At 38.8% G+C, this 27,673-nt stretch overlaps 2 protein-coding genes across 4 annotated transcripts in view; one reads left to right on the top strand and one right to left on the bottom strand.

The window, feature by feature from the left end:
* Positions 1-21,872, top strand: part of LOC134630645 (rhotekin-like) — a 33,674-nt gene extending 11,802 nt beyond the window's left edge. The window contains exons 11-13 of one of the 3 annotated variants that reach the window (XM_063478115.1): positions 122-220; positions 9,855-9,942; positions 12,679-14,584. In XM_063478115.1, the coding sequence (XP_063334185.1) occupies positions 122-220; positions 9,855-9,942; positions 12,679-12,685 (194 nt within the window). In that variant the 3' untranslated portion in view covers positions 12,686-14,584. Of the gene's footprint in view, positions 1-121; positions 221-2,233; positions 2,396-9,854; positions 9,943-12,678; positions 14,585-19,832 lie in introns of those variants that run through there. The other 2 variants (XM_063478117.1, XM_063478116.1) reach the window with 2 other exon arrangements.
* arid6 (AT-rich interaction domain 6) lies at positions 14,821-19,071 on the bottom strand. The gene is made up of 5 exons (XM_063478118.1): positions 18,504-19,071; positions 17,791-17,843; positions 17,459-17,556; positions 17,213-17,369; positions 14,821-16,727 (listed from the first exon to the last, which is right to left on the bottom strand). The coding sequence occupies exons 1-5, from the start codon at positions 18,646-18,648 to the stop codon at positions 15,399-15,401; spliced, it is 1,782 nt and encodes a 593-aa protein (XP_063334188.1). The 5' UTR covers positions 18,649-19,071; the 3' UTR covers positions 14,821-15,398.
* Positions 21,873-27,673: the final 5,801 nt, after the last annotated feature.

Here is a 27,673-nt window from a genome sequence, read left to right as displayed (position 1 = left end):
CATGCTTGCCAGCTAATTTCAAAACAATTTGACAAGATAATTGCTGATGTCAATTTTGGATTGAATTTTTTTTCTATTCATCTGCTTCATAATTAGAATACTTGTATTATTATTTTTGCAGGCCATTGGAAACAGTGCTGTGACAACCTCATGAAGATACAAATGCCGAGCTCCAGGAAATCAGTAATGACGAAGCAGGGATCTCTATACCATGAAATAGGTAGAGTAACATGAGCAATGACTGAGTGATGCCAGCTTATGCCGCAGCCCCAGAGATGGTGTTCAACTAAAACCTTAAACTATCTTACCAGTCATTTGGTTTGCCTGACTTGACCAAGGACAGTCTCATTTTCAAGTGTTTCACTTCCTGGTTAAACAACAACAACAAAAAAGTAATTGACTTTAATTTCTACATCTGACAGCTTTAATTTTTATCATTAAATGTTTACTTTAAATTGACTTTAAAACAGACTATTTCACTTTGACTTAATCTGCAAATATCAAAAACAGATTGAAGCTATATTTACTGAATTTGTTTGACCACATGGCATAAGAGGAATTTAGCAGTAGCATGATCTGGTGTTACCTGGTTGCACATCCTTAGATGCTGAGCTCCATAAGCATTTAGACTTACATTTCTACACCCTGACGTATGAATTAAGTATGCACTGTTCCTTACAATGTTTGGTTTGGTACTAACTTGCAAGTGAAATATTTGTCTCTAATATCGCTAGCGTTGATATTTTTGTTGCAACTAGCTAGAGTTGAGGATCCACTCCAATCTGATCTACTTCTGACTTTGGTTTGCTACTATTTGTGAAGAGCATATTCAGAGGGTTGTTTGAGGTTAAAAAACAATGATGTTGCATAAGAGTGATGCAAAACAAATAAGCTTAGTAGCTCAGCCCAAGCCAAATGCCACTGGCATATAACACCTACACTATATTGTCAAAAGTATTCACTTGTCTGTCGTTACACGCATATGAATATGATTCTTAATCCACAGGGTTTAATATAATATCAGTCCACCCCTTTCCAGCTATAACCTTGCTTTGTGCACTGGTGCGCAGTCATGCTGGAACAAGAAGGGGCCATCCCCAAACTGCTCCAACAAAGTTGGGAGCATGAAGTTGTCCAAATGTCTTGGTATGGTGAAGCATTAAAAGTTCCTTTCTCTAACTGATGCAATGGTGGCAAAGAGAGGAAGTGACGTAAGATTTGCGCATGCGTGGTACCGATCGGGTACCACGCAATCTATGGAGTCCCTTGCGGGGCTCCCTTGCGGGGCTCCATAGATTTGTCATAATTTTAAAAAGTTTACATTTCTTTGGTATTGAACAGCAGAAATTAGGCTTTCTTGTCCGAAGTCATTTAAAAAACCAGCAGCCAACAGCGCTGTACACAACAGTAGACTGGTGGGTAATAAGCAGTGTTGGGCAAGTTACTTTGAAAAAGTAATTTATTATAGTTACTAGTTACTTCTTCAAAAAGTAACTGAGTTAGTAACTGAGTTACTAGATTCTAAAAGTAATTAATTACTTGTAAAGTAACTATTGCGTTACTTTAAAAAAAAATGTTTAACCCTCTGGGGTCCAGGTTATAATTGTCCATTTTTGACTACTTTTGATTTTCCCTCTACATTTCACCTCTAAGTGCGCCCCAGGGCAGCTGTGGCTACAATGTAGCTTGCCATCATCAGTGTGTGAATGTGTGAATGACTGAATGTAGTGTAAAGCACTTTGGGGTCCTTAGGGACTAAGTAAAGCGCTATACAAATTAGAGATGGCACGATACCACTTTTTTATGTCCGATACCGATATCATAAATTTGGATATCTGCCGATACCGATATGAATCCGATACAGTGTGTTTTTTAATCAATAAAACTGTTTTTTTTTAATATCTTGCTGCATTTTGTATAAGTTCATACTCAAGTTTAAATAAACAACAACACTAAAGCTATTCTGTTATACCTGTATGTAAAAAATTACTTAAACCTACTCCATCCTTCCTATTCTGGTATTTTAAAGAGTACTTAGCAGAAATGTTAAGCAACCTAACTAATAGGGTTGCAAACTCCCAGCAAAAGAAAATAGGGAACCACCCCCCACCCTCCACCTCATGATGCTTAATCAATGTAATCAACTTTGATTTGATGCAGGGTGAAAAAAAATGCACAGAAATAAATTATTTTTCAAGAATAATTAAATAGATTCAACATCTTTCTTCAACAGAATTACAGACTGCACAGATGATACCTTCCCAAAGGAAAAAGTACTAGCTTACTAGGGTATACTAGGCTTACTAGACAGCGGTAAGAGGAAAGGAGGGGGACTGGCAGTGTTTGTGAATGACAGATGGTGTAACCCTGGGCACATCACTGTAAAAGAACAACTCTGCAGCAGAGACATTGAGCTGTTAGCCGTTAGCATGCGTCCGTACTACCTGCCCCGGGAATTCTCGCATGTTATCGCGATAACAGCGTATGTCCCCCCCTCGGCCAACGCGGATGCAGCCTGTGACACTCTCCACTCAGTGGTCAGCAGACTGCAAACACAATCTCCGAGAGCCCTCCTCATAATATCAGGGGACTTTAATCATGCCTCACTGGACTCCACACTGCCCACCTTCACCCAGTATGTGACCTGCCCAACCAGAGACAATAAAACACTGGACTTACTGTATGCCAATGCTGAAGAGGCATACAGTTCATCACCTCTCCCTCCCCTGGGCAGATCTGATCACAACCTGGTGCACCTTGTCCTTGTGTATGAGCCCTTAGTGCGCAGGGAGCCACCAGCCACCCGCACAGTACAGAGATGGTCGCAGGAGAGCGAGGAGGCTCTTAAGGATTGTTTTGAGTCGACTGTGTGGGAGGTGATCTGTGACGACCACGGAGAGGACATCGACAGCCTTACTACATGCATTACGGACTATATTAATTTCTGTGTGGATAACACCGTACCTACCAGGACCGTACGGTGTTTCTCCAACAACAAACCTTGGATTACCCCGGAAATTAAAGCTGTCCTCAAGCAGAAGAGGAGGGCCTTCAAATCCAAAGACAAAGAGGAGTTGAAAAGGGTGCAGAGAGAGTTGAGGGGACTGATAAGGAATGGGAAGGATAGCTACAGGCAGAAGATGGAGAACCAGCTTAAGCAAAATAACGTTGGTGAAGTCTGGAGAGGCCTCAGAACCATCTCGGGCCACAAACATCAGAACTCTCTGCCTGGGAGGGATGTGAGGTGGGCAAATGAACTGAATCATTTCTTCAACAGATTTGATTCAGCCATGAGGCAGTCTCCAACATCGGCTGCAGACTCAACCACCCCCACTGCTGCTGTTCCACCTCTGACACCTCAGACACTTCACACCTCCTCTATTCACCCTGCTCACTCCTCCCCACCCCCAACAACAGCATCCAATACACAATCAACACAAGGCTCCAGACTGTCTCTCTCAACCACCCAGGTTAGGAGGGAACTGAGGAGGATTAATGGCAAGAAGGCAGCGGGTCCAGATGGCATCAGCTCGAGGGTCGTCAGGTCCTGCGCGGACCAACTGTGTGGTGTGATGGAGCACCTCTTCAACCTGAGCCTGAGGCTGGGAAGAGTCCCACAGCTCTGGAAAACCTCCTGTGTTGTACCAGTGCCAAAGACTTCACGCCCCAAGGACCTCAACAGCTACAGGCCGGTGGCTCTGACATCCCACCTGATGAAGACCCTGGAGCGGCTGGTCCTGGCTCAGCTTCGGCGCCTTGTGAGCTCATCACTGGACCCACTTCAGTTTGCCTACCAGCCTGGCATTGGAGCGGATGATGCCGTCATTCACCTCCTACATCGCTCCCTCGCTCACCTGGAGACCGCTGGGAGTACTGTGAGAATCATGTTCTTTGATTTCTCCAGTGCCTTCAACACTATTCTTCCCTCGGTTCTGAAGGACAAGCTGGAGAACTCTGGAGTGGACCATCACCTCACTACCTGGATTTTGGACTACCTCACCGACCGACCACAGTATGTGAGGACTCAGGGCTGTGTGTCGGACAGGGTCGTCTGCAGTACGGGGGCCCCACAGGGAACGGTTCTGGCTCCGTTCCTCTTCACCATCTACACTGCAGACTTCTCCCACAACTCCACCCAGTGCTTCCTGCAGAAGTTCTCTGATGACTCTGCTATAGTCGGCCTCGTCACTGATGGGGACGACAAGGAGTACAGAGGACTGACTCAGGACTTTGTGGACTGGTGCCAGCTGAACTACCTCCAGATCAATGCCAGTAAAACCAAGGAGCTGGTGGTAGACTTCCACAGGCACAAACATCCTCCACTGCAACCACTGAACATCCAAGGTATGGACATTGAGACTGTGGACAGCTACAGGTACCTTGGTGTTCATCTGAACAACAAACTGGACTGGACTCATAACTCAGACGCCCTCTACAGGAAAGGGCAGAGCAGGCTGTACCTGCTGCGGAGACTCAGGTCGTTTGGAGTGGAGGGCCCACTCCTGAACACCTTCTATGACTCTGTGGTGGCCTCAGCCATCTTTTATGGTGTGGTCTGCTGGGGTGGCAGCATCTCTGCTGGGGACAGGAAGAGACTGAACAGGCTGATCCGAAGGGCCAGCTCTGTTCTAGGATGCCCTCTGGACCCAGTGGAGGTTGTGAGTGACAGGAGAATGGTGGCTAAGCTGTCATCCCTGCTGGACAACATCTCCCACCCCATGCATGAGACTGTGACAGCACTGAGCAGCTCCTTCAGTGGGAGACTGCGGCACCCACGGTGTGGGACGGAGAGATTTCGCAGGTCTTTCCTCCCCACTGCTGTCAGACTCCACAACAAAGACTTTAACTGATCATACACACACATCCACAAATGTGCAATAACACAAATGTGCAATAATCTTTCTGGCACCGTTGTATTTTTCACTCTGTTGTATATAGCATTTGTATTCTATTTTTATCCTATTGTATATTTTATTCTATTTTATTCTACTGTATATAGTATTCTATTTTTATTCTATTCTGTACAGTTGTGTACTGTATTTATTCTTATTTTATTTTATTCTAATTGTCCTTCATAACTTTTGCACTGTCCACTTCCTGCTGTGACAAAACAAATTTCCCACGTGTGGGACTAATAAAGGTCATCTTATCTTATCTTATCTTATCTTATATTAGACTTAACAGTTAGTATATACAGTAATGGACTTCTATACATTTTACATCAGATTAAAATTTGGGTGTAAGATTCAGATAATTATTCAGAATATTATTATTAAAAGCTAGATATTTTAAATGAGAATAAGAAAGAAAAGTATGTCTTTGTGCCCCCTTTTCCCTGTTAATGCCCTATCGGCCCCCCTGGCTAAACTTTGCTAGATCCGCCCCTGCACAGTTACCAGCCGTCAGCTACGTAGAAAAGGATCCTGGTGTAGAAAGTAATATTAAATAAATTCTAACAACAGCTTATCAAGCTTAAACGTGCTGCTGTTGTTCAGCTGCTGGTTTCCTCTTTCTGGTGCAAAGTGGGCCAAAAACAAAGAAGAGAGACGGACTCGACAGAAAAGCCGATCAGCTGATCATTAAGCAGTTTCACGATTGAAGTAGCAGCAGGAGAGGGAGAGGCAGTTGCTCCATATATCGGTTGTTAAGCTTAACATGGGAACGCTTTACAAACATTCAGAGATGAACTTACACACTTGCTTTACTTCTCTCTGGGATAACTTCCTCGGAGATGAAATGCTGGTTTGGTAGCGAGGCTACAAATACACACAGCCGCTCTATCACTTGATGCATACTGCTCCGACGTGCTACGGTTATAAGCCGAGTTACACCGTGTTGCAAGTTTTGTGAGGTGCTTTTTTGATATTTAATGGATCGGATTACATTTTTTATTTCTCGCCGATATCCGATCCAGTAATTTAGGTCAGTATCGGACCGATACCGATACGTAATATCAGATCGGTCCATCTCTAATACAAATACAGGCCATATACCATTTAAAAACTATTTACTTTGTCTTCTTTGGTATCATTCTTTTCAGCACAACCTCGCGTGTCTGAATTTACAGTTATGTTTTCATTTTGACATACTGTATTAACACAACTGATCTAAAATCAGACAAAAAACATAAAATCCGAGTAGAAAAAGTTATATTTTTTGCTGTAACAACCACAAACATCTTTATTGAATCATATTTCATAACTTTAAATGAAAATATAAATTGTCAGTTTTAAAATCCTATGCACAAGTTTTGCAAACAACAAAGTTATTTGCAGCCATTTACCTTTTACCCCTTTTTTATAACCATTTCAAACTATTTACAGAACAATCAGCTGTTCTGCATTCAATAAGATGCCACACAAATTATTTGTGCCACTCCAAAAAATAATTTCTGTCCACTATGAGATAAAGGAGAACAACAGCCTGATACCTGCAGGCCTGACAACAGCAGATGTATCACTCCTGTAAGAGCTGTAACACTCAGCAGTCGCCTCATTGCTCTGACACACACAACAAAACTATTGACTACACTACACACTAACTACACAAGATTTGCGCTAAACGTTGCAAATCTCTCACATCTCAAAACACCGCCGTCACTCCTAAAACTTCCCCCTTTCCTAAACAACTAAGTGCCATGTTGCCATATCATTTTTTGATTGGTCGACATGGTACTTTTTTGGACGAATAGGAAAGGGTGGGGTTTTTTTGGTTTTGTTTTTGCTCACAGGCGGAGAGTGCTTTGGAGCGTTTCCCTTGTAAAACTCAGTTTTTAGCGTTTCTTCCCGCAGTAAATATAAACAACGATAGTATTCAGGAAGAAAACCAAGCATTGCATATATTTTTATCATAACTCTGGTTTTACGTGGCCTGTCAACAACGTTGATTAGCTGCGTATATACGAATGTGAATCGTATTATTGGCTGGACTATGGGATAAGGTGGCATCGTTCTAATCCCAAACGGGAGGAGCCAGTCACTTACTGACTAACACTGCAAAACAGAATTGTTAAAGTATTCATTTTAATTTCAATTCAGGTTAGATTTTTTTTTTTTGTGCGCAACGCAGATTTTCTGTGCGCAGAGACTGTGCCAGCAGTGCGCAATTGCGCACGCGCGTAGCTTAGAGGGAACATTGCTGTCCACTATAAAGGAGAACATCACAGCCTGATACCTGCAGGTCTGATAGCAGGAGGTGTATCACTCCTGTTTTTTACCTGGAGACAGCAGTCGCCTCATAGTTCTGACACACAACACAAAACTATCCACTTCACTACACACTAACTACACAAGACAACACATTAACTACACACTCCAAACACGCTAAACGTCACAAATCTCTCACATCTCAAAACTCGCTCTCTCTCTTTTTCTGCTGTCTTTCTCTATCTCTCGACATCACTCCTAAAACTTCCTCCTCTTCCTAAACAACCAAATGTCATGTTGCCATATCATTTTTTGATTGGTCGACATGGTGCATTTTTCCACCAACACGAAAGGGCTGATTTTTGTTTTGCTTTTTTATTTTTTGCTCATAAGCAGAGAGTGCTTGCTAGCGCTGTCCTTAGACAGTAAACCTGATGAAACTATTGAGGAAAAAACACTGCATATATATTGTTTATCATGACTCTGGTTTTACGTCGCCTATCAACACAATTTAAAAACTGGTATATATCACCTTGTTGCTTTGTCATCTTGAAGTGGTCATGTGATTGGCTTACCACGACTACTTTATTCTTCCTCGGTCAAACAGCAGCATTCATGCGATTGTTTTGCCCCCTTAGCTCCAGGTGTTGTGCCAAAAAGTGATCGTCTGCCAGAAAGTGATTGCCGTCCGTGCCAACGCGCAGCTGTAGCGCCCAGATTACTTACAGCTACTTCCGTACAACTGATATAAGATGCAGTAAGCTGAACACAGCTTCAACCGTCTGTTTGTTGAAAAATAGTAACGCGACCGCACCACATTTCCTTGTTAGTAACGGTAACGGCGTTGTAACGATAGGAATAGTAATTAGTTGGATTACTCGTCACTGAAAAAAGTAACGCCGTTATTCCCATCACTGGTAATAAGCAAGCGAATAATGCAGAAAATTAGATTAGAGAGAGAGCTGTGCAGGAAGTGTGATTTTATTGTGGTGGAAGCAAAACAGCAAAAACAAGAGGGAATTCATGACGATGTTTATGTGAAGCGAAATGTGAAGCTTAGGATCTTCTTTTGCTGCTGGTTCAGTCAATTTTGGTTGGATAGAGACAAAACCTGCAGCTTCAGAATCTAGCACAAAAAAACAGACAAAGTGCGGACCGCTGACGCAACAAAATGAGTGAGCTGTCGGCTTTCAGACCCGACGGCATGTCCACGTCCATTTAACTTGACGGCCTGTCGGGTGAGAAAGCTGACATCTCACTGGTTCTGATGCGTCGGCGGGACCGCGCTTTGAGTCTACCTCTTTTTGCAGAATCCGTTTACCTGTTCTGGTTTGCTGTTTTAGCTGTTTGGTGGTGTTTGAAATAGTTTTGTGAGCTTTAACCTGAGATTCTGCCGTTTCTGGCAAAATACATGTATATTTAAAAATCGATTCAGGATTTTAATGAATCAATATCGCTTTATTAAAGCTAAAATCGATTTTAATGGATAAATAGATTATTGAAACCCACCCCTAGTAGCGATGTCTCTGTGAATGGTACTCATGGCCATTGATCAATGGTCTGTGATCAATAGACTTTAATCAATGGTCATGAGAATTTGCATCAAGGAACTGACCTCCCAGCCCATTGTTCATTCGGCGGTGCTAGTTTCAGCCATTGTGCAATGTACTCTTTATAAGGTTGGTCACTTGGATGAGTGACAAAACGTTTCTCCCACTGAAAACACTTTCCCCAGATGAACAGAATCAACCTTTTGGGATTTACAAAATGATCATACTATATTGAATAAGACTGTGACTATAAAAGGTGTTAATGGATTTAAATCAAGTAAGAAGAGAATCATTTACACATAGAAATCTATGCATTCATCTCTTTTTTGCAACCAGAGGAGTCGCCCTGTGCTGGTAATTAGAAAGCATGCACGTTTAAGAGACTTTGACTTCATTTTACAGACTGTGAGATTACTTCTATCTTTTATATACAGACACATAATTAGGTGGATCACATGGCTGCCTGAAATAGAAGAAGTGTGATCCATTTAAAAGGGTATAATGACAGATGAGACTACACAACCTGTGTAAACCCAGTAATTTTTTAAGCGATTTACAGATCATGTCGAATTATCAGGGAAACACTATTTTCCTTAATCAGAAGGGAGATGTGCTGTAGAGTACGCACCAGGGAACAGTTTTTTTGTCTGTCTCTTCATAACAGGAATTCAGACATTCTTCATTTGTAAAAAGCTGGAGTAACACCTTGACAAACGAGTTTGAGTAAATGGCAGGATCTAAAAGACAAATAATACCACGGAACAATGACACAAAAGAACAGACCAGATACTGTTGACATGAATAGCTGCATTATCTCAGATACCTGCTGACAAACATGTCAGTCAGACCAAATGACAACATGTTATAAATGAAGAACCTTAAATGCGGGTGTCTTTAAATAACAAAATGTTCTCTTCGAAACTACGTCCCTATCACTAAAGTAAGTCACACAGAAAGAAAATATCTCTAAAAGGAAAAAGAAAATGCTGTTCAGGAAAAGAATCTTTTAGTTCCTTCTAGTTGACTACTTCAGTTTGAAATGTCTCCAGTAAGAAATTGAGTTAAGATAATCAATCTGGAGTTTTACAACTGAAAAATTTCGAATGATTGTTTCCTTTGTTCCTTCTATTCTTTCTTTTTCTTTCCTCAATATTTTCAGCAACACCCTCCTCGCCCAGAAAGCAAACTGAGGTTCCAGATTTATCTACTGATATCCGCTCTTTGCTCTCTACATACTACAAGGAAAGGTAGGTTTTCTACACCTCTGTGCGTGCAGTTTTTTTTAAAAGCCTGCCAAATACACCTGCATGTATTTGCCAGCAGGATTTGCTTTCTCTTTAGTCATATTAAATAGTAAATCCACTCCTAATGCTCACCACCACACGCATAATCACTTGTTGTATTATGACATTCCAGCAAAGCTTACCTTGTAACTACAAGTAATGAAACATTACACTTTGCAATTAATATTCGTTATGACCCTGGCAAGTTTTCCGTAGGCAAGGCCCAGGACTTAGGTATATTGTGTGGGCCAGATGTGGCTACAATATACCTAACATGCCTGACATCTGGCCCGTATAATGTAGAGCTGTCTTGAATGTCTTAAACTCTTTGAGTTGTAAGAATAATTACTGTGAAAGGTTAGCTTTTAATACTGTTTGTTTTTCATAGTGTAACTTGTGACTGTAAGCGGAACCTTACAGTCAGAAGTTGCACATTAAACCTATTTGAGTGTCAAGTTTATTCTCTGTCATATAAAAAGCATGCACAAAGTTGTGTATAGCAGGTCACAATTGTGTCTTTCTCTGTCATCTTTCTAAAGGACATTGTTCCAGCTGTACTGCGCTTTGGTTAAATGCAATGTACGAGAAGAAAGTTTCCAAACATGTCTTTGTCCCACTCTACTGTCATTAACTTAAACATTTAACATGATAACTGAGGCCTGCAGAGCCTGAGATGTAGCTCTTGTGTTCTGAGCATTGCACAGTCTGACCTTGTGGTGAATTTGCTGGGATGTCTGCTCCTGGGAAGATTGGCAAATGTCTTGGATTTCTTGAACTCTTCGAGTTGGGAATAATATATTACTGTAAGAATAATTAAAATGAAAGGTGTGATTTTCATACTGTACTGAAGCTTACAGGAAACATGCACATAGACAAAGCGTGCAAAAATTCAGTGGCATACAGAAGGTCACAATTGTGTCTTTCATGCGCTCATCGAGGTCAGCAGGGACAGGAATTAACACAGAAATGCAGGTCACGCTTAAGCAAGATAAATACTTCTTAAAGTCATACAAGCATTCTCTTTTGTAATCTGGACAGTGTTTTTCAAACACTAGCTGGTAATTTAACTTCTTAGTAAACAAAAGTTACAAGTTCAAGTATGCACATAATAGACCTTGTCAAAAGCAGCATACTGTGTTCAGGAGTGTGGTGATTTGTGTACAGAGCTAGGCCAGAGATCAGTCAGAATTGTCTCAGAGAACAGGTTTTACAGTTTGATAATTGATATATGTGAGGTAACAACCAGAGAAGACGACTAGACAGGCTTTCACAGCGCTGGCTTTGTTTTCAGATACTTTGTGTTTGTGGTTCAACAGTGTTTCTTTTAACAGAATTCCACTAATGAATTAGACTGTTACACTGCATGCATAAAAATACTTTGCATAGCTGTGGGATAGAGAATAGTTTTATATATAAAACTACCTGACAGATTTCCAACTTTGCATTAAGAGAAAGATGCTTGGCAGAGAGAATATGAAATAATCTCACATCTAAAAAAATAATACAACAGTTTTATCAGTTAGGTAATATACGTATAAGGTAGACATGTCTTCTTTGTTCTTTCAAAGATACTTTAAGAAGTTTGCAGTTTAAACATGTGCAAAGTGCAGGCAGTTTTTTTTATTTGGACCACTGAAACCCATTTTAATATACTTGAGCAGAATTATTATTATTTTTTTATTTGTTTTGTGGCGTATCGTACATATGCAACATTCATGTCATTGTTTAAAAGAATTCATTTGGATTTTTGTCATACATATTAAATGAGAAACATTTGAACACAAGTTTATTTTTGTTTTCCAGAAAAATAGATATTCAGGAACACTGCAGATATACTCAAATTGCTACGTTTTTAAGCGGTTATAACCTGTTACTGCAATGTACATAAAATTCAACATTTTTCAGCTATACTCAAAAAGTACCCCATGGCAATATTTTCTTTTTAATATGAAAAGTTATTGTCATTTTTCATCAAAATGTACAACTTTAGAGCACTGTACTGCATCACGATCAGAATAATACAAATATTCAACTTTAGTGATTTGTGTGTTAAATTGGGCATTTCGTTGACAATACACAACAAGTTAGCCTTAAAGAACTCGGTGGATGTAATAGAAATTTTAATGGCTTGTTAACCGGACCCCACTCTGCACCCCTTTAAAGTTTGATCAGTTTGATCAGAATTCGTTCAAATCTTTTCAAGCTAACGTTCTTACAAACAGAATGACATGAACGCAAACTATACCAAAAATGTCACTGTCTTGGCGGAGGAACAGACAAACAAACAAAAACCCAAAAAAAACCCAAAAAACCCCCACTTGGACTTACGTGGAAAACATTAGACAAACTGACATCCTTGTGACAGTAATCTAGCAAATAACGTGCGCTTATTCTTGTAAGTGAAGCAACCATATCCTCATACCAAGAGATCATCAGATAAGAAACTTGCAGTTGGAGTTGTGGTTTCGAGGCCCATTTGTTGAAATCACTTCAGCTGCCAAGAGGGTGTGATGCTTTGGTACATAATGGGAATATTAATGGGTGAGGGAGAGGGTGGATGATTTTCCATGTCAATGTATTATCTGGACATCTATATTTCCCAACAGAGATGAGGTTTATTTGATAACATTTTAAGCCACTGTTTTGTTTTCTTTGATTCTTTGATTGATTCTTTTTTTTGTGTTGTCCCATTTTTTACAGTTATTGATCACCCTGCCAAGGACACTGAGAAAGAGCAAAACACACTCCTCAGCACCCCATTTCTGGTCACCTTGCCCTGTCAAGGAGTTGGAGAAGGACATGATAATTGGTGGTCTTTCATGATTTGGAAGGTCACTTGAATTACTCAACTGTGCTTACTTTTTCATGCTACTCCTGAATGAATCCAAACTGTTTATCCAACAACAATAGCTAGCAATCTTTGGAGTTGAGGTGATATAATGAGATTCCGTTTGAGCTCTAATTTTGATTCCATTTACCTTGGCCCCTTACCTTTAGTTACTATGCTAAACATGAAAACATCCATTTATTAGTCACCCACTGGGATAAAATCACGTCTTGCTAATTTGAGTGTCACGTGCAGCAACGTGCATTTATATTTTTGCCTGGTTTTATTGTTACACAGGGACACATGCTTTAAATTTTGGTTGCACATCGTGCTATTATAGAAAATAACAGAAGTAGTCTGGCAAATTTCTACTGAGTCATAAGACAAATATTCTAGGAAGAAAATCTTTTTACTGTAAATCAAGAGCACACCTTGCATTGTCTACAAATATTTTCATTGATGTTATGCTGGTTTTGGCCACACCTCTTGGAAGCATATAAAACTCTACACTTCCAGTCAACATCCTGTGGAACGAGAAAAAGGTTATTACTATTCATGGAGAAAGCAGGTAGGAATCAGAGAAGGGTTTCTCAGAAGTTTGTCACTGGGTGTGCCTTACTGCTAAAGAGGACGTGTGAGAATGCAATAAGCGATTAACGCTAATCTAATCTGGTACCTGGAGATACCAAGGATGCACAGAATCCTTCGAGGCCTCACGTCATGATCAGGAATAGCTAAAATCTTATCTTATGTTAAGTATTGTGTTTTAGTATTTTGTTTTCGCCTTGTTTTGTGAAAAAAGAAACTTGAAAATTCATGGATGACAACAACAATTACATTTCATTATTCAAAAATATAATTTTGATTAAAGAGCTTGAGCATACTGGTGGATAACAATTAGAGATAAGACATTATTTTGGTAATGTTTATTAATGGCAATTGTGACATGAACCTTACACTGGATGGTGGTCTAATAAATTTGTTGAGGTCTGTATGTTATCATAAAGGACTTTTAAACAATTTGTAAATGTAAAGCTAAAAATACACTGTGTGCTTTATTTGAATTAATACAAATTTCCTTATAAATTATGAATCTGAAAGTGAACTTTTCAGATAACTTAGGTTTGTAGTAGTTTGTCCTTGATGCCAGTGTGCACGTTTAAGGATGTAAAGCACACTGCGTTCCACTCTTTAAATAGAATATGTGTAACACGGAAGCACTAAATTACGTTTGGCCCGAGGGTTTCCTGGGCTAGTACTCCTGTCAACAGATTTTATGTAAGAAAAAAGCTATTTTTGATCAACCTGTCCAGGGTGTACTCTGCCTCTTGCCCTATAACAGCTGGGCTAGTCTCTGACCCTGGATAATTGGAAGAAAATGGATAAATGGAAAGTATATGATAGTATATATAGTATATGATTATTTTAAAACTTTGCTTACCCACACAAAGGCCTGGCTTAAGCAATGCTGTGTAGTGACAGTAAAATTCCTGTCTGAACATGTCACATGTCTCTCAGGCACCGTTGGTTTGTTGTTGTTGTTTTTGTTTTGTTTTTTTCAAGCTTTTTGAAATGTCAAAAATGCATTTAGGGGAAATAAAAAGAAAAAAACAAAACAAAACAAACCTAGGAAACAGAAGGATCAACTTTGATCTACTCAGTATTGTTCCCACTGTTAATGGTTTAAAGCACTATAAAAAAAAGAATCATAATAGATTTCGTGGCACTTTTGTGATGTTAATTAGCAATTTGCACGTAATAAATTAACGTCTAAGTTCACTGCAGTGGGAGTGTTGCTTCTTTTTCAATGTGGCTGTCACACCTTAAAATTCCACATGTTTTCAATCAAAGAGTAGTAATTACATAAATAAAAATAAAAATAGATAGTAAGCTGCTTATGTAACATTCAGGCATGACAAATAAAAACAATGCTCACTAAAGGACGACTGACGTATCTTCTTTTCACTAAAGCGAAAACGCCTGTTATTCTACTGCAACTACGAAAATGTTGAAAAAAGGAACAAGTAAATCTAACATTTGAATAGGAAAGTTCAGATATAGCGTCATGCTTTAAAAACAAGTGAAAAAAGAGGATTAAGAGAAATGATTCACAAAATGGAAGGATAAAATAGTGTTCACTACATGTAAATGTGTAGAGCATTGCAGTTATGGCTTACACATCTTTCAAAAATAAAACTGTCTCCAGATGGGAAAGGTTTACAAAAAGAATTTATTGTTTCAACAGATTCATTTCACAATATAACTGGTGTAAAAAACAAACAAACACTATTAACAAATAGGAAAAATCTACTTCATGTGCTTTAAACAAGATTGCACAACAATGAGACTGAAGTGTTAAATGCAATCAATATTTCAGTGCAAAACACACAAAAATAGCGCAGATTATCTTTAAATCAAGCAGATTTGAATGAATGCTTGTATTCCTTTTTTGTGTTCAGCTGATACAAATTGATTGGAAATGAACCCGATGTATATGCAAAATATAGAGCTGTAATATGATACAATATGCACATGAGCATGAGCCAGCTTTAACATGGTGTTGGTGTGTTTGTGGTATTGTCTTAACTGGTCTCTACAATGAGCTTGAGATGATTTTTTTCAGCTTCATGACTTCTTCAGTGGTGAGCTGAAAGAGAGGAGCAGAGCTGGAATTGACCATGAGCATAGCTGAGGGCTCCGTCTCCGTCTGCTGCTTCCCTCCCTGGACGTCTGCGTAGAATTTATAAGCAAAGTCTTGCTGAGTCCTGGGGGGACTAGGGCTGCTTTCCACTTCAATGGGGGATGACTGGGTCTCTCTCTTATGGGCACCCCAGAAATTGGGTGACTTGGAGTTGTATGACTTATTAATATCCTGCTGATCAACTGACAAGACATCCTGGCTTACTGTATTTTTTAAAATGGCGCCTGAAGGCAAAGGCTTGTAGCTCATGAATTGGTTTTGGCTTTTATTGTTGTGACTGAGGTTTGGCACATTTCTGAATGTTAGATCTTCAGCAGAACTCTGGCGTTGGGGATTCGTGTGAAATGTCAGGTTTGTAGGGAAAGTGTTTGCGTTGGGCCAATTTCTTTCTGCAGGGTGTCCTTCCTGAGTAGGCTGAGGAACCTTACTTTCATGCATCATTGCTGAGGACTTGCACATCTTGAGCAATTTGTGAAACACTGACAGGGGTAACTCAATTTCCATTTTGCCATCCTTCTTTTGAGGGAGACTGGACAGTATTTGGCTAAGATTGAGCCCCATCACTTCTGGAATAACTTTTGTCTCTTCTTTTGGCGTGACTGCAAGGTCTGTGTTTGGAAAACAGGGTTTTTGTGCCACTGCAGCAGCCTCTGTTCCCAGTGGCAGAGCAGAGTCATATACGGGGCTGCTTGAGGGTGCTGTAACATCGACATCAATAACTTGTTCCTCCTGTGCTTTCATGGTATAAGGAGAGGGTGCAACTCCATCACTTGACTCGCCATCTTGTGTCTCAGAGCCTTCATTTGTCAGGGCCCCAGTATGATGATGGGCGTATAGTGTGGATGGTTTGTTCAAAAACTTTGGGTTCTTGCTGGCTGAAGGTGGAGCAAATGATGAAACAGGGTTGTTGCTGATGTCCCGGGCTGATGATTTAACGCTGAGGTTCAGGGGCTCAGCCAGTCCGGATGAGGTCTTGTACCGCTCAGCCAGGTAACGCAGGTGCTCTAATGGTTCCTTCACCCTCTCTGTTGAGTTTACACAAGGTTGACTGTAAGGGAATTGGGGCTTGGGAGCAGGGGGGTGTTGTGTGGCCAATATTGAGGGGGGCATAGGGATGTAGGGAGGCAGAACTGTGGGGCTTGGCTGATAGTAGGGAGGGTAGTGGACAGACAGAGGGAAGAGATTTCCGTGTTGGTCTGTCTGGAGGTTATGAGGGTTCTGCTGGAGAAACACAACGGTTCATCAGGTGTTTGAAGAGTAGTTATGGAGCTACATAAGAAAGTAATTCCACTCTCATTCCTGCTTGATAAAAATTACATAGTGTTGCTGTTAGCCTGATAGTTGTTCATTATTTTCTTTATGCCTTCACTTTAACAAGGCTTTGGCACCTGTTACATATTTTCAGTACAATCCATGAGGTCCTTAACTTCCTATGCAACCCATTCTTCAAAAAAACAAAACAAAAACAAACCATGAATTTCCTTCAATCTAATGATTTATTTATTTTGTTTTAAAGATAAAATATTTAACTATCAGTGAAAGGTTTTCTAAGTAGCCACAAGAGTAAATTGTTCAATATGGAATAATTTTTCACTTAATATAATAAATAATATTTCTATAATTTTAATCAATGCAAAGCAATTAATCAATTTTGTTATAGTTTTTTTGTGTGTATGTCAGTAAAAAACAATACCAACCTGATACACTGGTACGGATACCAGCCTGCGTTTCGCTGGTCTCTGGACACCGTCATCTTCTTCTTTACTGTAGCCGGCAACAAAGTGGAATGGCTTTGGCTGATGATGAGGCAGCATGGACCTGATGGAAATGCCTTTCACGTGGCATTCATAGGGCAGCAGCAGCCTACACAAATAACAAAAAAAAGGATCAGATAAAGACAATATAACACCCATTCACAGCCAGATGGACGGACGGGCATAATTTGAACTTACTTCTCATAGTGTCTGCGGGTGCAGGTGGCTGCGCTTGTACTTCGAGGGTTTCCACCAAGTGTATTGTAAACCTGTTTCCACAATTGCTGAGCAGTCACCTAGAGTAATACAAAAGTGTGACTGTGAGTTTTAACATCTTAGCAATATTATTTTTACTGCAAGCTTAACTGAAAATACCTTTAATATAATACTACTATACTATAATCTTATACTAACTTACTATTACAATGACATCATTATTATTATTATTATTATTATTATTAATGATAATAATAATAGCCATCATGATCATCATAATTATTGTCATAATAACGAGATTATTAGATTATTACCTGGTGGTAGCCACCCAAGTCATTGACAGTTTTGAACATGACAAATAAATCAACTGAAAAAAAGGAGAGACATACATGTTAAAGTAAAATTGACAAAGTTGCAAATTTAGGAATATTAATTTCACTAGAAACCCTTAAAAAAATTACTTTCACAAAAAATTTAATAACTGAGAACAAAATATCACAGTTTCTCAGAGCTGAAGCTGATAACAGTGGTTTGCTTTAACACTTGTTTTTTACAGCATGAAACAGAATGAAGAAACTGCAGCAAGAAGAACATGTTCTTCATGGCATCTTCATAGCATTTAAAGAAAAGGCATTCATGATGGATGAATTTTAAAGAACCTGGATTCGATAATTGTAATAATTCATCTTTGCTCAATGACCTGATGAATAATTTAACAAATATTTATATCTTGATTAACCCAAAGTTAGATCTACACACATTAGCAAAGAGAAGCAAATTTCAAATCAAGCATAGTTTTGCAGATGTTTCCTTTACTCTTGTCGCTACTACTGATTTATTGGTAGGTTCTCTATCAAAACATGTTGTACAGACACATTTCATTTTTGAAATATTAAAAATATTTCTAATGAGAATATAACATACTTTCTAAAGTTTTTATACATCATTTTTTTCTCACATTAAACAACAGTGAATTAACACATTCTTAAGCTGTGAATCCAAATGTGCTGTAATAGATAATATTTACTTTGTTTGAAGCCAAGATGTGGGATCCTTTCTATTGGTGTATCTCTCTTCTTCATAAAAAGGTAGAGATCTTTGAGAAATTGTTCCTCTGTGATCTCCTCCACCAGTTCTTTGGTTCGCTCCTCTTTGAATTCATTGTGTGCCATGTTCACTTGTATCTGGAAATGCAGTTAACAGGAGAAAATATTTTATGCTGTGAACTTTTGTTACTTGTGTGTTATTTGTGTGAAATATGATAAACACCTCTATGTGAGGTTCCTGAGTGACAATGCCTCATCCTCATGACTAATGATCCCCAAATACATTCTGATTTCTGATTATATATCAGAGGTTAATTATGTTTGCACTTAACTCAGTAAAATAAAACTCGTCCCCTCAGATTTGCTATTTTTGTCCCATTGATATACGACCTAAAGGGTTGCCAGTGCTCTCTTCCATTCCCTAATTCCTACTATATCGTCGCACTGCTTGTTTTCTCTCCATGATTAAACAAAAATGAGCACTGACAACTACACAACAGCTCTACAACAAAGGTGACTAGAGACTGAGAAATACTAAATGATGAATACTTTTTAAAACAATTTTTTAATGATCATAAGTAAATGCAGTTATAGGGTGACTATTTTTAGGATTCTATCAGAAATACTGTTACTCACCTGTGTTTTCATTGAGAGAACAAGGATAGGTAAGATTATTTCATTGCCCGATTAGACCAGAGAAAAAGCTGTCTACTACTATTCGAATATAGTGGTTTGTACTCTCTCCAGATGATTTGAAACAAACAAAGATCGCTGCTGCTAGTCTGTTGTCGTGTCAGTCATGAACTTATCTCCAGTGTCTGTGTGACAATGTGAGAAACTAGCAGTGAGGGTGTTTACTCTAACGTCTTTGTGCTGAGATTTCTATCGTCAAACCAGTTCAACTTGCTCTTCAGCATGCGCCCGAAAACCGTGTACTCCTGTCAAATGCCTCACATATTGGTAGAATAATGAGGAAACCAGTGGAAATTATTGGAAATTATAAAAAGGTCCCTGAACAATAACACGCTGCTCAAAAAATTTAAAGAAACTAAATTAATAATTTAAAGTAAAAAAAAAAAACAAAGACAAAAAACGGTGGTGGTGGTGGTGTGTGTGTGTGTGTGTGTGGGGGGGGGGGTTATAAAAAAAATGATGCAGCAGGAGTGTCCGTTTGCAAAAATATCACTGCAGCAACTCAAAATAGTACTCAGTAGTTTTTCTAGCCCCCACGTGCCTTGTATGCATGTCTGATAGTGTTTGTGCATGCTCCTAATGAGATGATGATGGTGTCCCATGGGATCTCCTCCCAGGTCTGTCCAAGACATCACTGAGGTCCTGGACAATCTGAGGTGCAACGTGGCGGCGTCAGATGGACCGAAACATAGTGTCCCAGATGTGTTGGATATAGGCCAGATGAGTGTGGGGGCTCATTAGTGGTGTAAATTCCCTCATCCTCATTGTCCTGCACCAGGAGGAAACCAGCACCCACTGCCCCAGCAAAAAGACTGACAATGGCTTCAAGGATTTCAACTTGAAATCAGCTCTGTGCGTCGCTCCGTGGATATGCCTCTGATTGCAGCATCCTCATCATGCCCATCCGAAAGAGATAATAATCTCTTTGGGATAATAGAGACATAATCTCCAAATAAAAAATGCTTGCAAAGCCAGACAATCTCTAGACAATCACAGATCACACCACCAACCCGGTCATCCTGAACAATGTTACAGACAGCATAACGTTCTCCATGACTTCACCAGACCCTTTCAGGTCTGTCACATGTGCTCAGGGAGAACCTGCTCTCATCTGTGAAAAGCACAGGGCACCAGTGGTGAACCTGCCAATTCTGGTATTCTGTGGTAAGTGCCAGTTAGACTTCATGGCGCCCGGCAGTGAGCACAGGGTCCAGCAGAAGAAGTGGGCTCTCAGGCCACCCTCATGAAGACTGTTTTTGATTGTTTTGTCAGAGAGATTCAACCCACTGTTCTGCTCATCAGATCTTTTTTTTTTTTTTAGCTCTGACAGAGCTCATCCTGTACCCTCTTGCACAAAGGAGCAGATGGGTTAAGTACCCTCTACAGTCCTTGTCCTGCTCTCTTACAAACCCTGTAATACCACATATTGATGTGGCATTTTGGAGGAGTTGGACTACCTGTGCAACCTCTGTAGGGTCCAGGCATCGCTTCATGCTACTAGTAGTGACACTGACCCTAGCCAAATGCAAAACTACTGAATAAACAGTCCGAAAAGATGAAGAGGAAAAAAACTTCAGTGACCTCCATCTGTAAAACCATTCCAGCTTTTGGGAACTGTCTCATTGTTGCCCCTCTAGCGCACATGTTGTGAATTTTATTAACACCAAAGCAACTGAAACAGATTAACAACCCCCTCTATTACTTAACTGGCCAGATCAGTGTTCCAGAAGTTGAACAGACTCAATGCTGTCCTGAAATTAAAAAGTGTCCCTTTAATTTTCTTTCAGTATCCCTACATAAGTGAACAGCAGAGACTTCTGGAGGGTTTCCAAATACTATTTCAACACATCATTTTATATTTGGTGTTGTGAAATTTGGCAAAGTAGTCTAAACCGGTTGAGTTGACCAAAAAAAAAAAGAAATTCCCTCGGGCTTCTATTTACTCTGTGGGAGTATTAAAGTAAGTATGAACATGATAAATTGATCAATAGCAGGTGTTGGATATGATTCAGAATATGCTTAACATAAATATTTTCAAAGTAGTAAGGATTTACGAGAGGTTTTTTTTTTTATGAATCTTATTTGGAATAGAAAACGATGAGCTCAGGAGTGCATTTGTTTCAATTCAGGGACAATTCTTTCATTCTCAGTTCAAAGCTGACAGGTGACAAGTATTGAAACTTACCAAATGATTAAAAAAAAGTCCTAAAGAAACTAAAGATGTAGGTGAATGTAGGTGAATGTAAAAAATGGATATTGACCATTGGACTCAAGGGTGGAGCTTTAAAATCAAATATGTAGCATGAATACCACAAGGTATAACGAATGTCTTCTCAGAATTTGCGCAGAGGAATGCAGCATTATATCATCTGTCTGCAATGACGCCTCCCAGTCTTTGTGCGTTGTTCAGTGTTGGGGTGTGGTAACTGCCCTTATCAAAACACTGCACTTTCACAAAGCATAAATGAAATAACGATGCAATACTGGAAGAAGGAATATGGGTGAAAGTTTTAATCCTCTTGAGTTCCTCTTCAGAATATTATTTGTTGAAATTGTGCTTCACAGACTAGGGATTTGTCAACAGTGTACTCATTCCAGAAACACAAAACAGGCAAATTGCAGGTGTATGCATGTATGTAGGAGTTCGTGTACATCTGAGGTCCTTTATCTATCTATATATATATATATATATATATATATATATATATATATATATATATATATATATATATATATATATATATATATATATATATATATATATATATATATATTTGTAATAATACTACAGCAGACCTGACAATGTTTGCATGCTTTTCAGCATCTTTATTTTGCACTCGCTTGCTTTACATACAATTCGCGGCTGCAGCTATCCAGCTCAGCCACATACATCACCAACAACAACCCACAGACAGACAGCACAGCCTTTTATGCCAGCGAGGTGAGATTGCAGAACCCGTGCAGGTGCGTCCATCTCCCCTGCAGCAGCACCGTAAACCACGCCCCGCCACAATATTTGAAATGTATAGACTCCATACATGCTGTTTTTATGCCTCAGTGACCACTGAAATTAAAGTTAACATTCTAACACATTCAAAATAACTTTGTAAATGAGGGCCTGGAGGTATTTCAAGATGGTGATGACATAGCAAGGTTTGCTTTTCTTTTTAGTCATGTAGGTGGTGCTGCTGTGAATCCAGTCTGGGCCATAATCCTTGCTATAATTGCAGCAGCCTTATTATGCCCATCCCAAAGAGATTAATAAACCTTTTGTGTACATAAATTTCTGTGGTTTATTTTGTCCGCTACTTTTTATTTCAGTTTCAAGCAATTAATGTCCAACTCTATCTTGAAAGAGCCTTAAATATTAGATGTCTCACATCTCCTCCGTTGTGTAAGGTCCTTGGTGTCTAACAGCTATTAGAACTTGTTTATAAAAAGACAAATTGGACAAGAATTCAAGAAAAAAAGATGATCTTTATCTTTAAAGCCAACAACTGGCATTTTTTCAAGAGATATTGCTTCAGCTGCATGATTCTGAGGACATATTCATATTGTCTTGTTCCAGCAAGAACAGTAGATATGATTACACCGTTAATTTAATTAACAGTGGCTTCCCTTAAAAACACAACCTGTAAATTAATCTGTTTTTTTTTTTGTTTTTTTTTGCCAGGGCATGTCAAGATAGGTAAAAGAAAAAGAAGGTCAGTTGGAGATACTCCAAAGATGATTATCTGGCAGATCTAAAAGAATGATTCCACAGAACAATCGTTCAACTGTAAATGCAGTTAAGCGAGATCTCAAGGTGTTGGCCAATATCCATTTCTCTCTGCATTTCATGTGCATGAGGATTTATTTCACTTTATATTTTGTATATAAAGGTTGGATGTGTCTTTACACTTTAAAGGCTCAACTTTAGGGTTTTTGTCTTCTTTCCTCAATAATAATAATAAAAAGAAGCACTCAAACAGTGCAAAGCTCCTGCCAAAGTACTTCACACCTTAATATTTACTTATAATAGAATAGAATTGTATTTTGTATATATTTGCTTTGTTTTAATTGTTATTTGTAAATGCATTTTAAGATGTTTGTAGTGCAATAAAAAACAGGTGATGGTAGCATGACAGATGTTTACTTTGATTACATCATTATGAAGGAGTAAAAACTGGACATGAATAACTTGAGGTTATTATATAGCACTATATTTTGATTGGTATATTTCTAACTTCTCACCAGCTCGTTCTCTTTCTCTTGACACTCTTGTTGTAGATACAAAGCATTTTGGGTCAACTTAAAAGAAAGACAGATGTAAAAGTACGATCACAGGTTAGATGTGGCATGGCATTTGGATGCAAACTATAATGTAATATTTAGAATCCCCATATATCATTCTCTAAATGCCCATATGTTGTCAATACAAACAAGAAACATGGTTTTAAATAGCTCTATATATCATTGTTATCACTTACATCTTCAGATCAATCTATTGATGTTAAAGGAGAGGTCAGACGTCAGATGTGACATCATTTTTAAAATGCAGTGCTTTTTATATGTAGACAAGACACACACATTTGTAAGAATCATAGTTTCAAAATCAAAGTTATAAGGCTTTTTGTTAGTTGTTGCACAATAAACCATTGAGTTCACCTTGAAGACCCACATGGATGTAAGCCATATTTTAAAAGGTTGTTAACATGAGCCCTGTCTACACCCTTACAAAGTTTTATCAGAATTCATTCAAAGCTTTTTAAACTATTGACAGAATAGTCACAGACGTAATAGTCAAAAAACGTAAAAGGGTTCTGTTTATAATTAACAACTGGTAACCAATGTCGGTTACCACCTGGGGCTGTTACACATAACAATTATTGTATGTGTATGTATTACACATTACTTGTTACGTGTAATACATACACGTGTTTTCAAAGCAGTTCAATATGTTACTAAATATTTCATGTAAGTCAAAATGTGAAAAAAAGGGGTGTAACAGATGGTCATCACCATCGCTGGGCGTTTCAGAATGAAACCTCTGAGACATTGCCCAACCCCACTGACCAATTCAGGTGAGGCAAGGTGTGAGCAGGGGATGAAGTGCCTGCGAAAGAATTTCAACACTGCATTGTAAGTGGCTGATAACTGATGTCATAAACCACTACCTCTGTTCACAGTGGACATAGATGGCCTCCTATCCCTCTTTCAAACAAATCTGTCTTCTTGGTAAAAAATGTGGACAAATACACAGAGGACAAACCCTACTATGTTACTGCCAATTAACGATGTAAACCTTACAGTCTATATACCAACACAAATCCCTATCCTAATGATAATAGATGATCTTTCTTTTAGTTTTTAAGTATGAACACAAAGCCAACAACACAATGCAACGATGAAACCAGCCCAAAGAGACTTTAATGGAATCGCCATAGTGATTCAACTGTTGTAGAAACATATAAGGATAGAAATGAAAGCTAAATAGCTGCAAGCCTGACTCCCCATCACTGCCTTTGCTGGGCTGGGGTCTGCATGCACTGGCTTTACCATCATTCTGATTTCTTCACTAGCTTTGTGTTAGCATGTGCTCTGAGCCAATGGCAAACACATTGGCTAACACATTGGTAAAGAGACAATGTGTTGGCAGCATAATGTAACTATTTCTGTGCTGGGTGGAGTTTGCATTTCACCAACAAGCGCTTGTCCTTTCTTGCAGTAAAAATAAAAGTACTGGCTTAATTTCTACTCCTCAGAACTAGGGGTGGGTTTAAAAATTTGGTTTTCTGATTTAAGCTTGAATAATGGGATATCAATTTGTTGAATCCTGAATCGATTTTAAAATATAAAGGTATTTTGCCAGAAACGCCAGAATCTCAGGTCAAAGCTCCAAAAAAAAAAATAAAATAAAAAAATTCAACAACCACCAAACAGCTAAAACAGCAAATGAAAGCAGGTAAATGGATTCTGCGCAAAGATGTGAACACAAAGTGTGGACGTATATGGTACGTGCACGTTCGTCGGTGTTGAAAGCATCTCACAGATTCTGATGCTGCAGTTTTGTCACTCTCTGACCAAAATTCACTGAACCAGCAGCAAAAAAAGATGAAAACTAGGCTTCACATTTGATAAACATCGTCAGTAATTTCCTCTTACATTTTTCTGTTTTGCTTGCACCACAATAAAATCACATGCACAGCTTTCTCTCTCTCAGTGTACTTCAAGAATAGTTTCCCATCTCAAATCTCTGTTTTCTGCATTATTCTCTTGCTTATTACACACTAGTCTACTGTTGTGCATAGCACTGGTTTTTTTTTTTCAAAAAATGACTTCTGACAAGAAAGCCTCATTTCTGCTGTTCAGTACCAAAGAAACGTAAACGTTTTTAAAATTATGCTAAATTGCTTAGCTGTGTCTCTAATAAAACTTTCATGAGTAAATCATATAAGCCTTATATGATTCACTATATGAAGTAGGCCACGTCTTATGCAAGTCTTTTATAAGTTTTTTCTATTTCTTTTCCATATGGGTGGCATTGGTGTGTTACCAAAAAATGTAATCTTATTACAATAACCTGCAAGAGATTGAATAATGTGTAGGCTGGTCATGGGAACAGACTTAAATGAATCCTGACATTTTTACTCCTTTCGGGGTTTCACAATATAGAGCTAAAATACAACTCCTTCTGAAAGGGTGCGAATTTGTAAAGCACATATTTAAGAGGATAAGATGATCCCTACTCAGCAAATACTCAATGACTCATTTCATTTTTTTTGTCAAGCAGAAATTTTAACAAAGCAAAATAACTGAGAACACAACAAAAAAATAACAAAAATAAGTTTTAAAAATAGTAATTCTTATTTTTCATGCACAAGACTCCAGCAACTTTAGCAGAGAAGAATATGTTTACTGAAAACTACATCTTCTCTTTACATTAAACCCAGTTACTGTATACAGTGCATCAAGTTTTCATTTAGCAGGTCTTAGACTTGTCTTTCTAGTACACATTGAGTTTGATTTCATGTGATATTATTGTTATTGGTATAAATAATTGTAATTGACATTATTATTATAGTCTTTATGTCTTATCTTTCTCCTACTATCTGTTTCTGTTTTGTTTAGCATGAGTTATTCTTTCTTTTTTTTTAAACTTCCTGTTGCGTCCAGGACCATCAAACTGTTGGATTTCTACGTATTTACCTTGTTGGACTTTTTTCAGGTAATAAAGGATCACTTTCTCTTAGAATATTTAGCCTCCATATTTTTGCCGTTGGCTCATCTCCTGCAATACTTTGAAAATACAAATGAAAGAAAGCAACCAGTGTCTCAGGCCTCAAATCTGCCACACCTGCCTCAACTGATTGCAAATCTGCATACTGACACAACAGTGAGTAAGATGTTGGTTAGCTGGTAACTCAACTGAAATTTAGGTTTGCTCTAATAAAGTTGGAGGTGTGCACACGTATGTAATAGGAGTTGTTGGCGACACATGACCAATTGCAAACATGTACAGGTCCAGGCATGCATTTCTCCACAATAGCCAATAAATTAGCAATATAAAAGTACTACAGTTGCTATAGCCAATTCTAGAAAAAAGAACGTGCACTGTGTAAGTTAATAGGTTCTCCTGTTAGAATAGAAATAGATCAGATACTATTAAATGAAAGTGTTGCTTAAATGTTTCCTTATGATGTGTAAAACTGTTTTAGTCTCATCATGCATGCTAAATCATCCAGGCAAGGAAAGCTGATTCTCTTCATCTCGGATGTAGTGTTTTCAGTGCAAGAAACATTTCACATTTCACTCATCCAAGTGACTTTTTCAGACTCTTCTCACTGCAGGTTTCCCCAACCTCATGAAAAGCTCATTTGCATAATGAAACAAAACTATAACCACTAATCTACATGCTACCACACCAGTAATAGGCATTGTTGGCGACACATAACAAATTAAAATGAACAGATCTAAGCATGCATTTCTCCACAAGAAGAGCCAATAAATATCAGCAATTTAAAACTGCTACAGTTGCTGCAGCCAATTCTGGAAAAAAGTACACACACTGTTTATGTCAGAATGTGAACATTGCCAGACATGGAAAAATAAAGTCAGTTTTAGTCTTATAAAAAAAAAGAAATCCAGAAACTTGTAAACAGAGATTTAAAAAAAAAATTTAATTTAGTGTGAGTTTAATACTATTCACTCTTAGTGGTTGCAGTGAGCCTGTTTTTGACTGCAGAGCGGTGGCGGAGGATGGTCTTCAGTGCGGCTGTGGGGAAGGCGGACACAAGTGAGCGGCATCCCCAATCATGCCTCGCCGGCTTAAAATCGAATGAACTAGGTCCTGTTGTTGCTGCTGCTGATGTGTTTAGGCTGTAGCCAAAAAGCTGCAGCTGTGTGTGTAAGTCGACAGCTGCAATAAAGAAGTGTACTGAAAAGTGCGAACATGTGGCCGGGTCTTTAGTGCCCCAAT

This window comes from Pelmatolapia mariae, linkage group LG7, assembly GCF_036321145.2.
Source record: "Pelmatolapia mariae isolate MD_Pm_ZW linkage group LG7, Pm_UMD_F_2, whole genome shotgun sequence".
NCBI classification, from domain to species: Eukaryota; Metazoa; Chordata; class Actinopteri; order Cichliformes; family Cichlidae; genus Pelmatolapia; species Pelmatolapia mariae.
The sequence above is the reverse complement of the archived record's forward strand: the minus strand, read 5'-3'. Positions and strand labels throughout refer to the sequence as shown.

Excerpts from the sequence above, each read along its gene's own strand:
- arid6 (XM_063478118.1), bottom strand. The coding sequence starts at position 18,648 with ATGGCACACAATGAATTCAAAGAGGAGCGAACCAAAGAACTGGTGGAG. Across the intron at positions 17,370-17,458 it reads ACCCGCAGACACTATGAGAA|GCTGCTGCTGCCCTATGAAT; the intron begins GTAAGTTCAAAT and ends TTATTTGTGTAG. Across the intron at positions 16,728-17,212 it reads GCAGGCTGGTATCCGTACCA|CAGAACCCTCATAACCTCCA; the intron begins GTGTATCAGGTT and ends GTGTTTCTCCAG.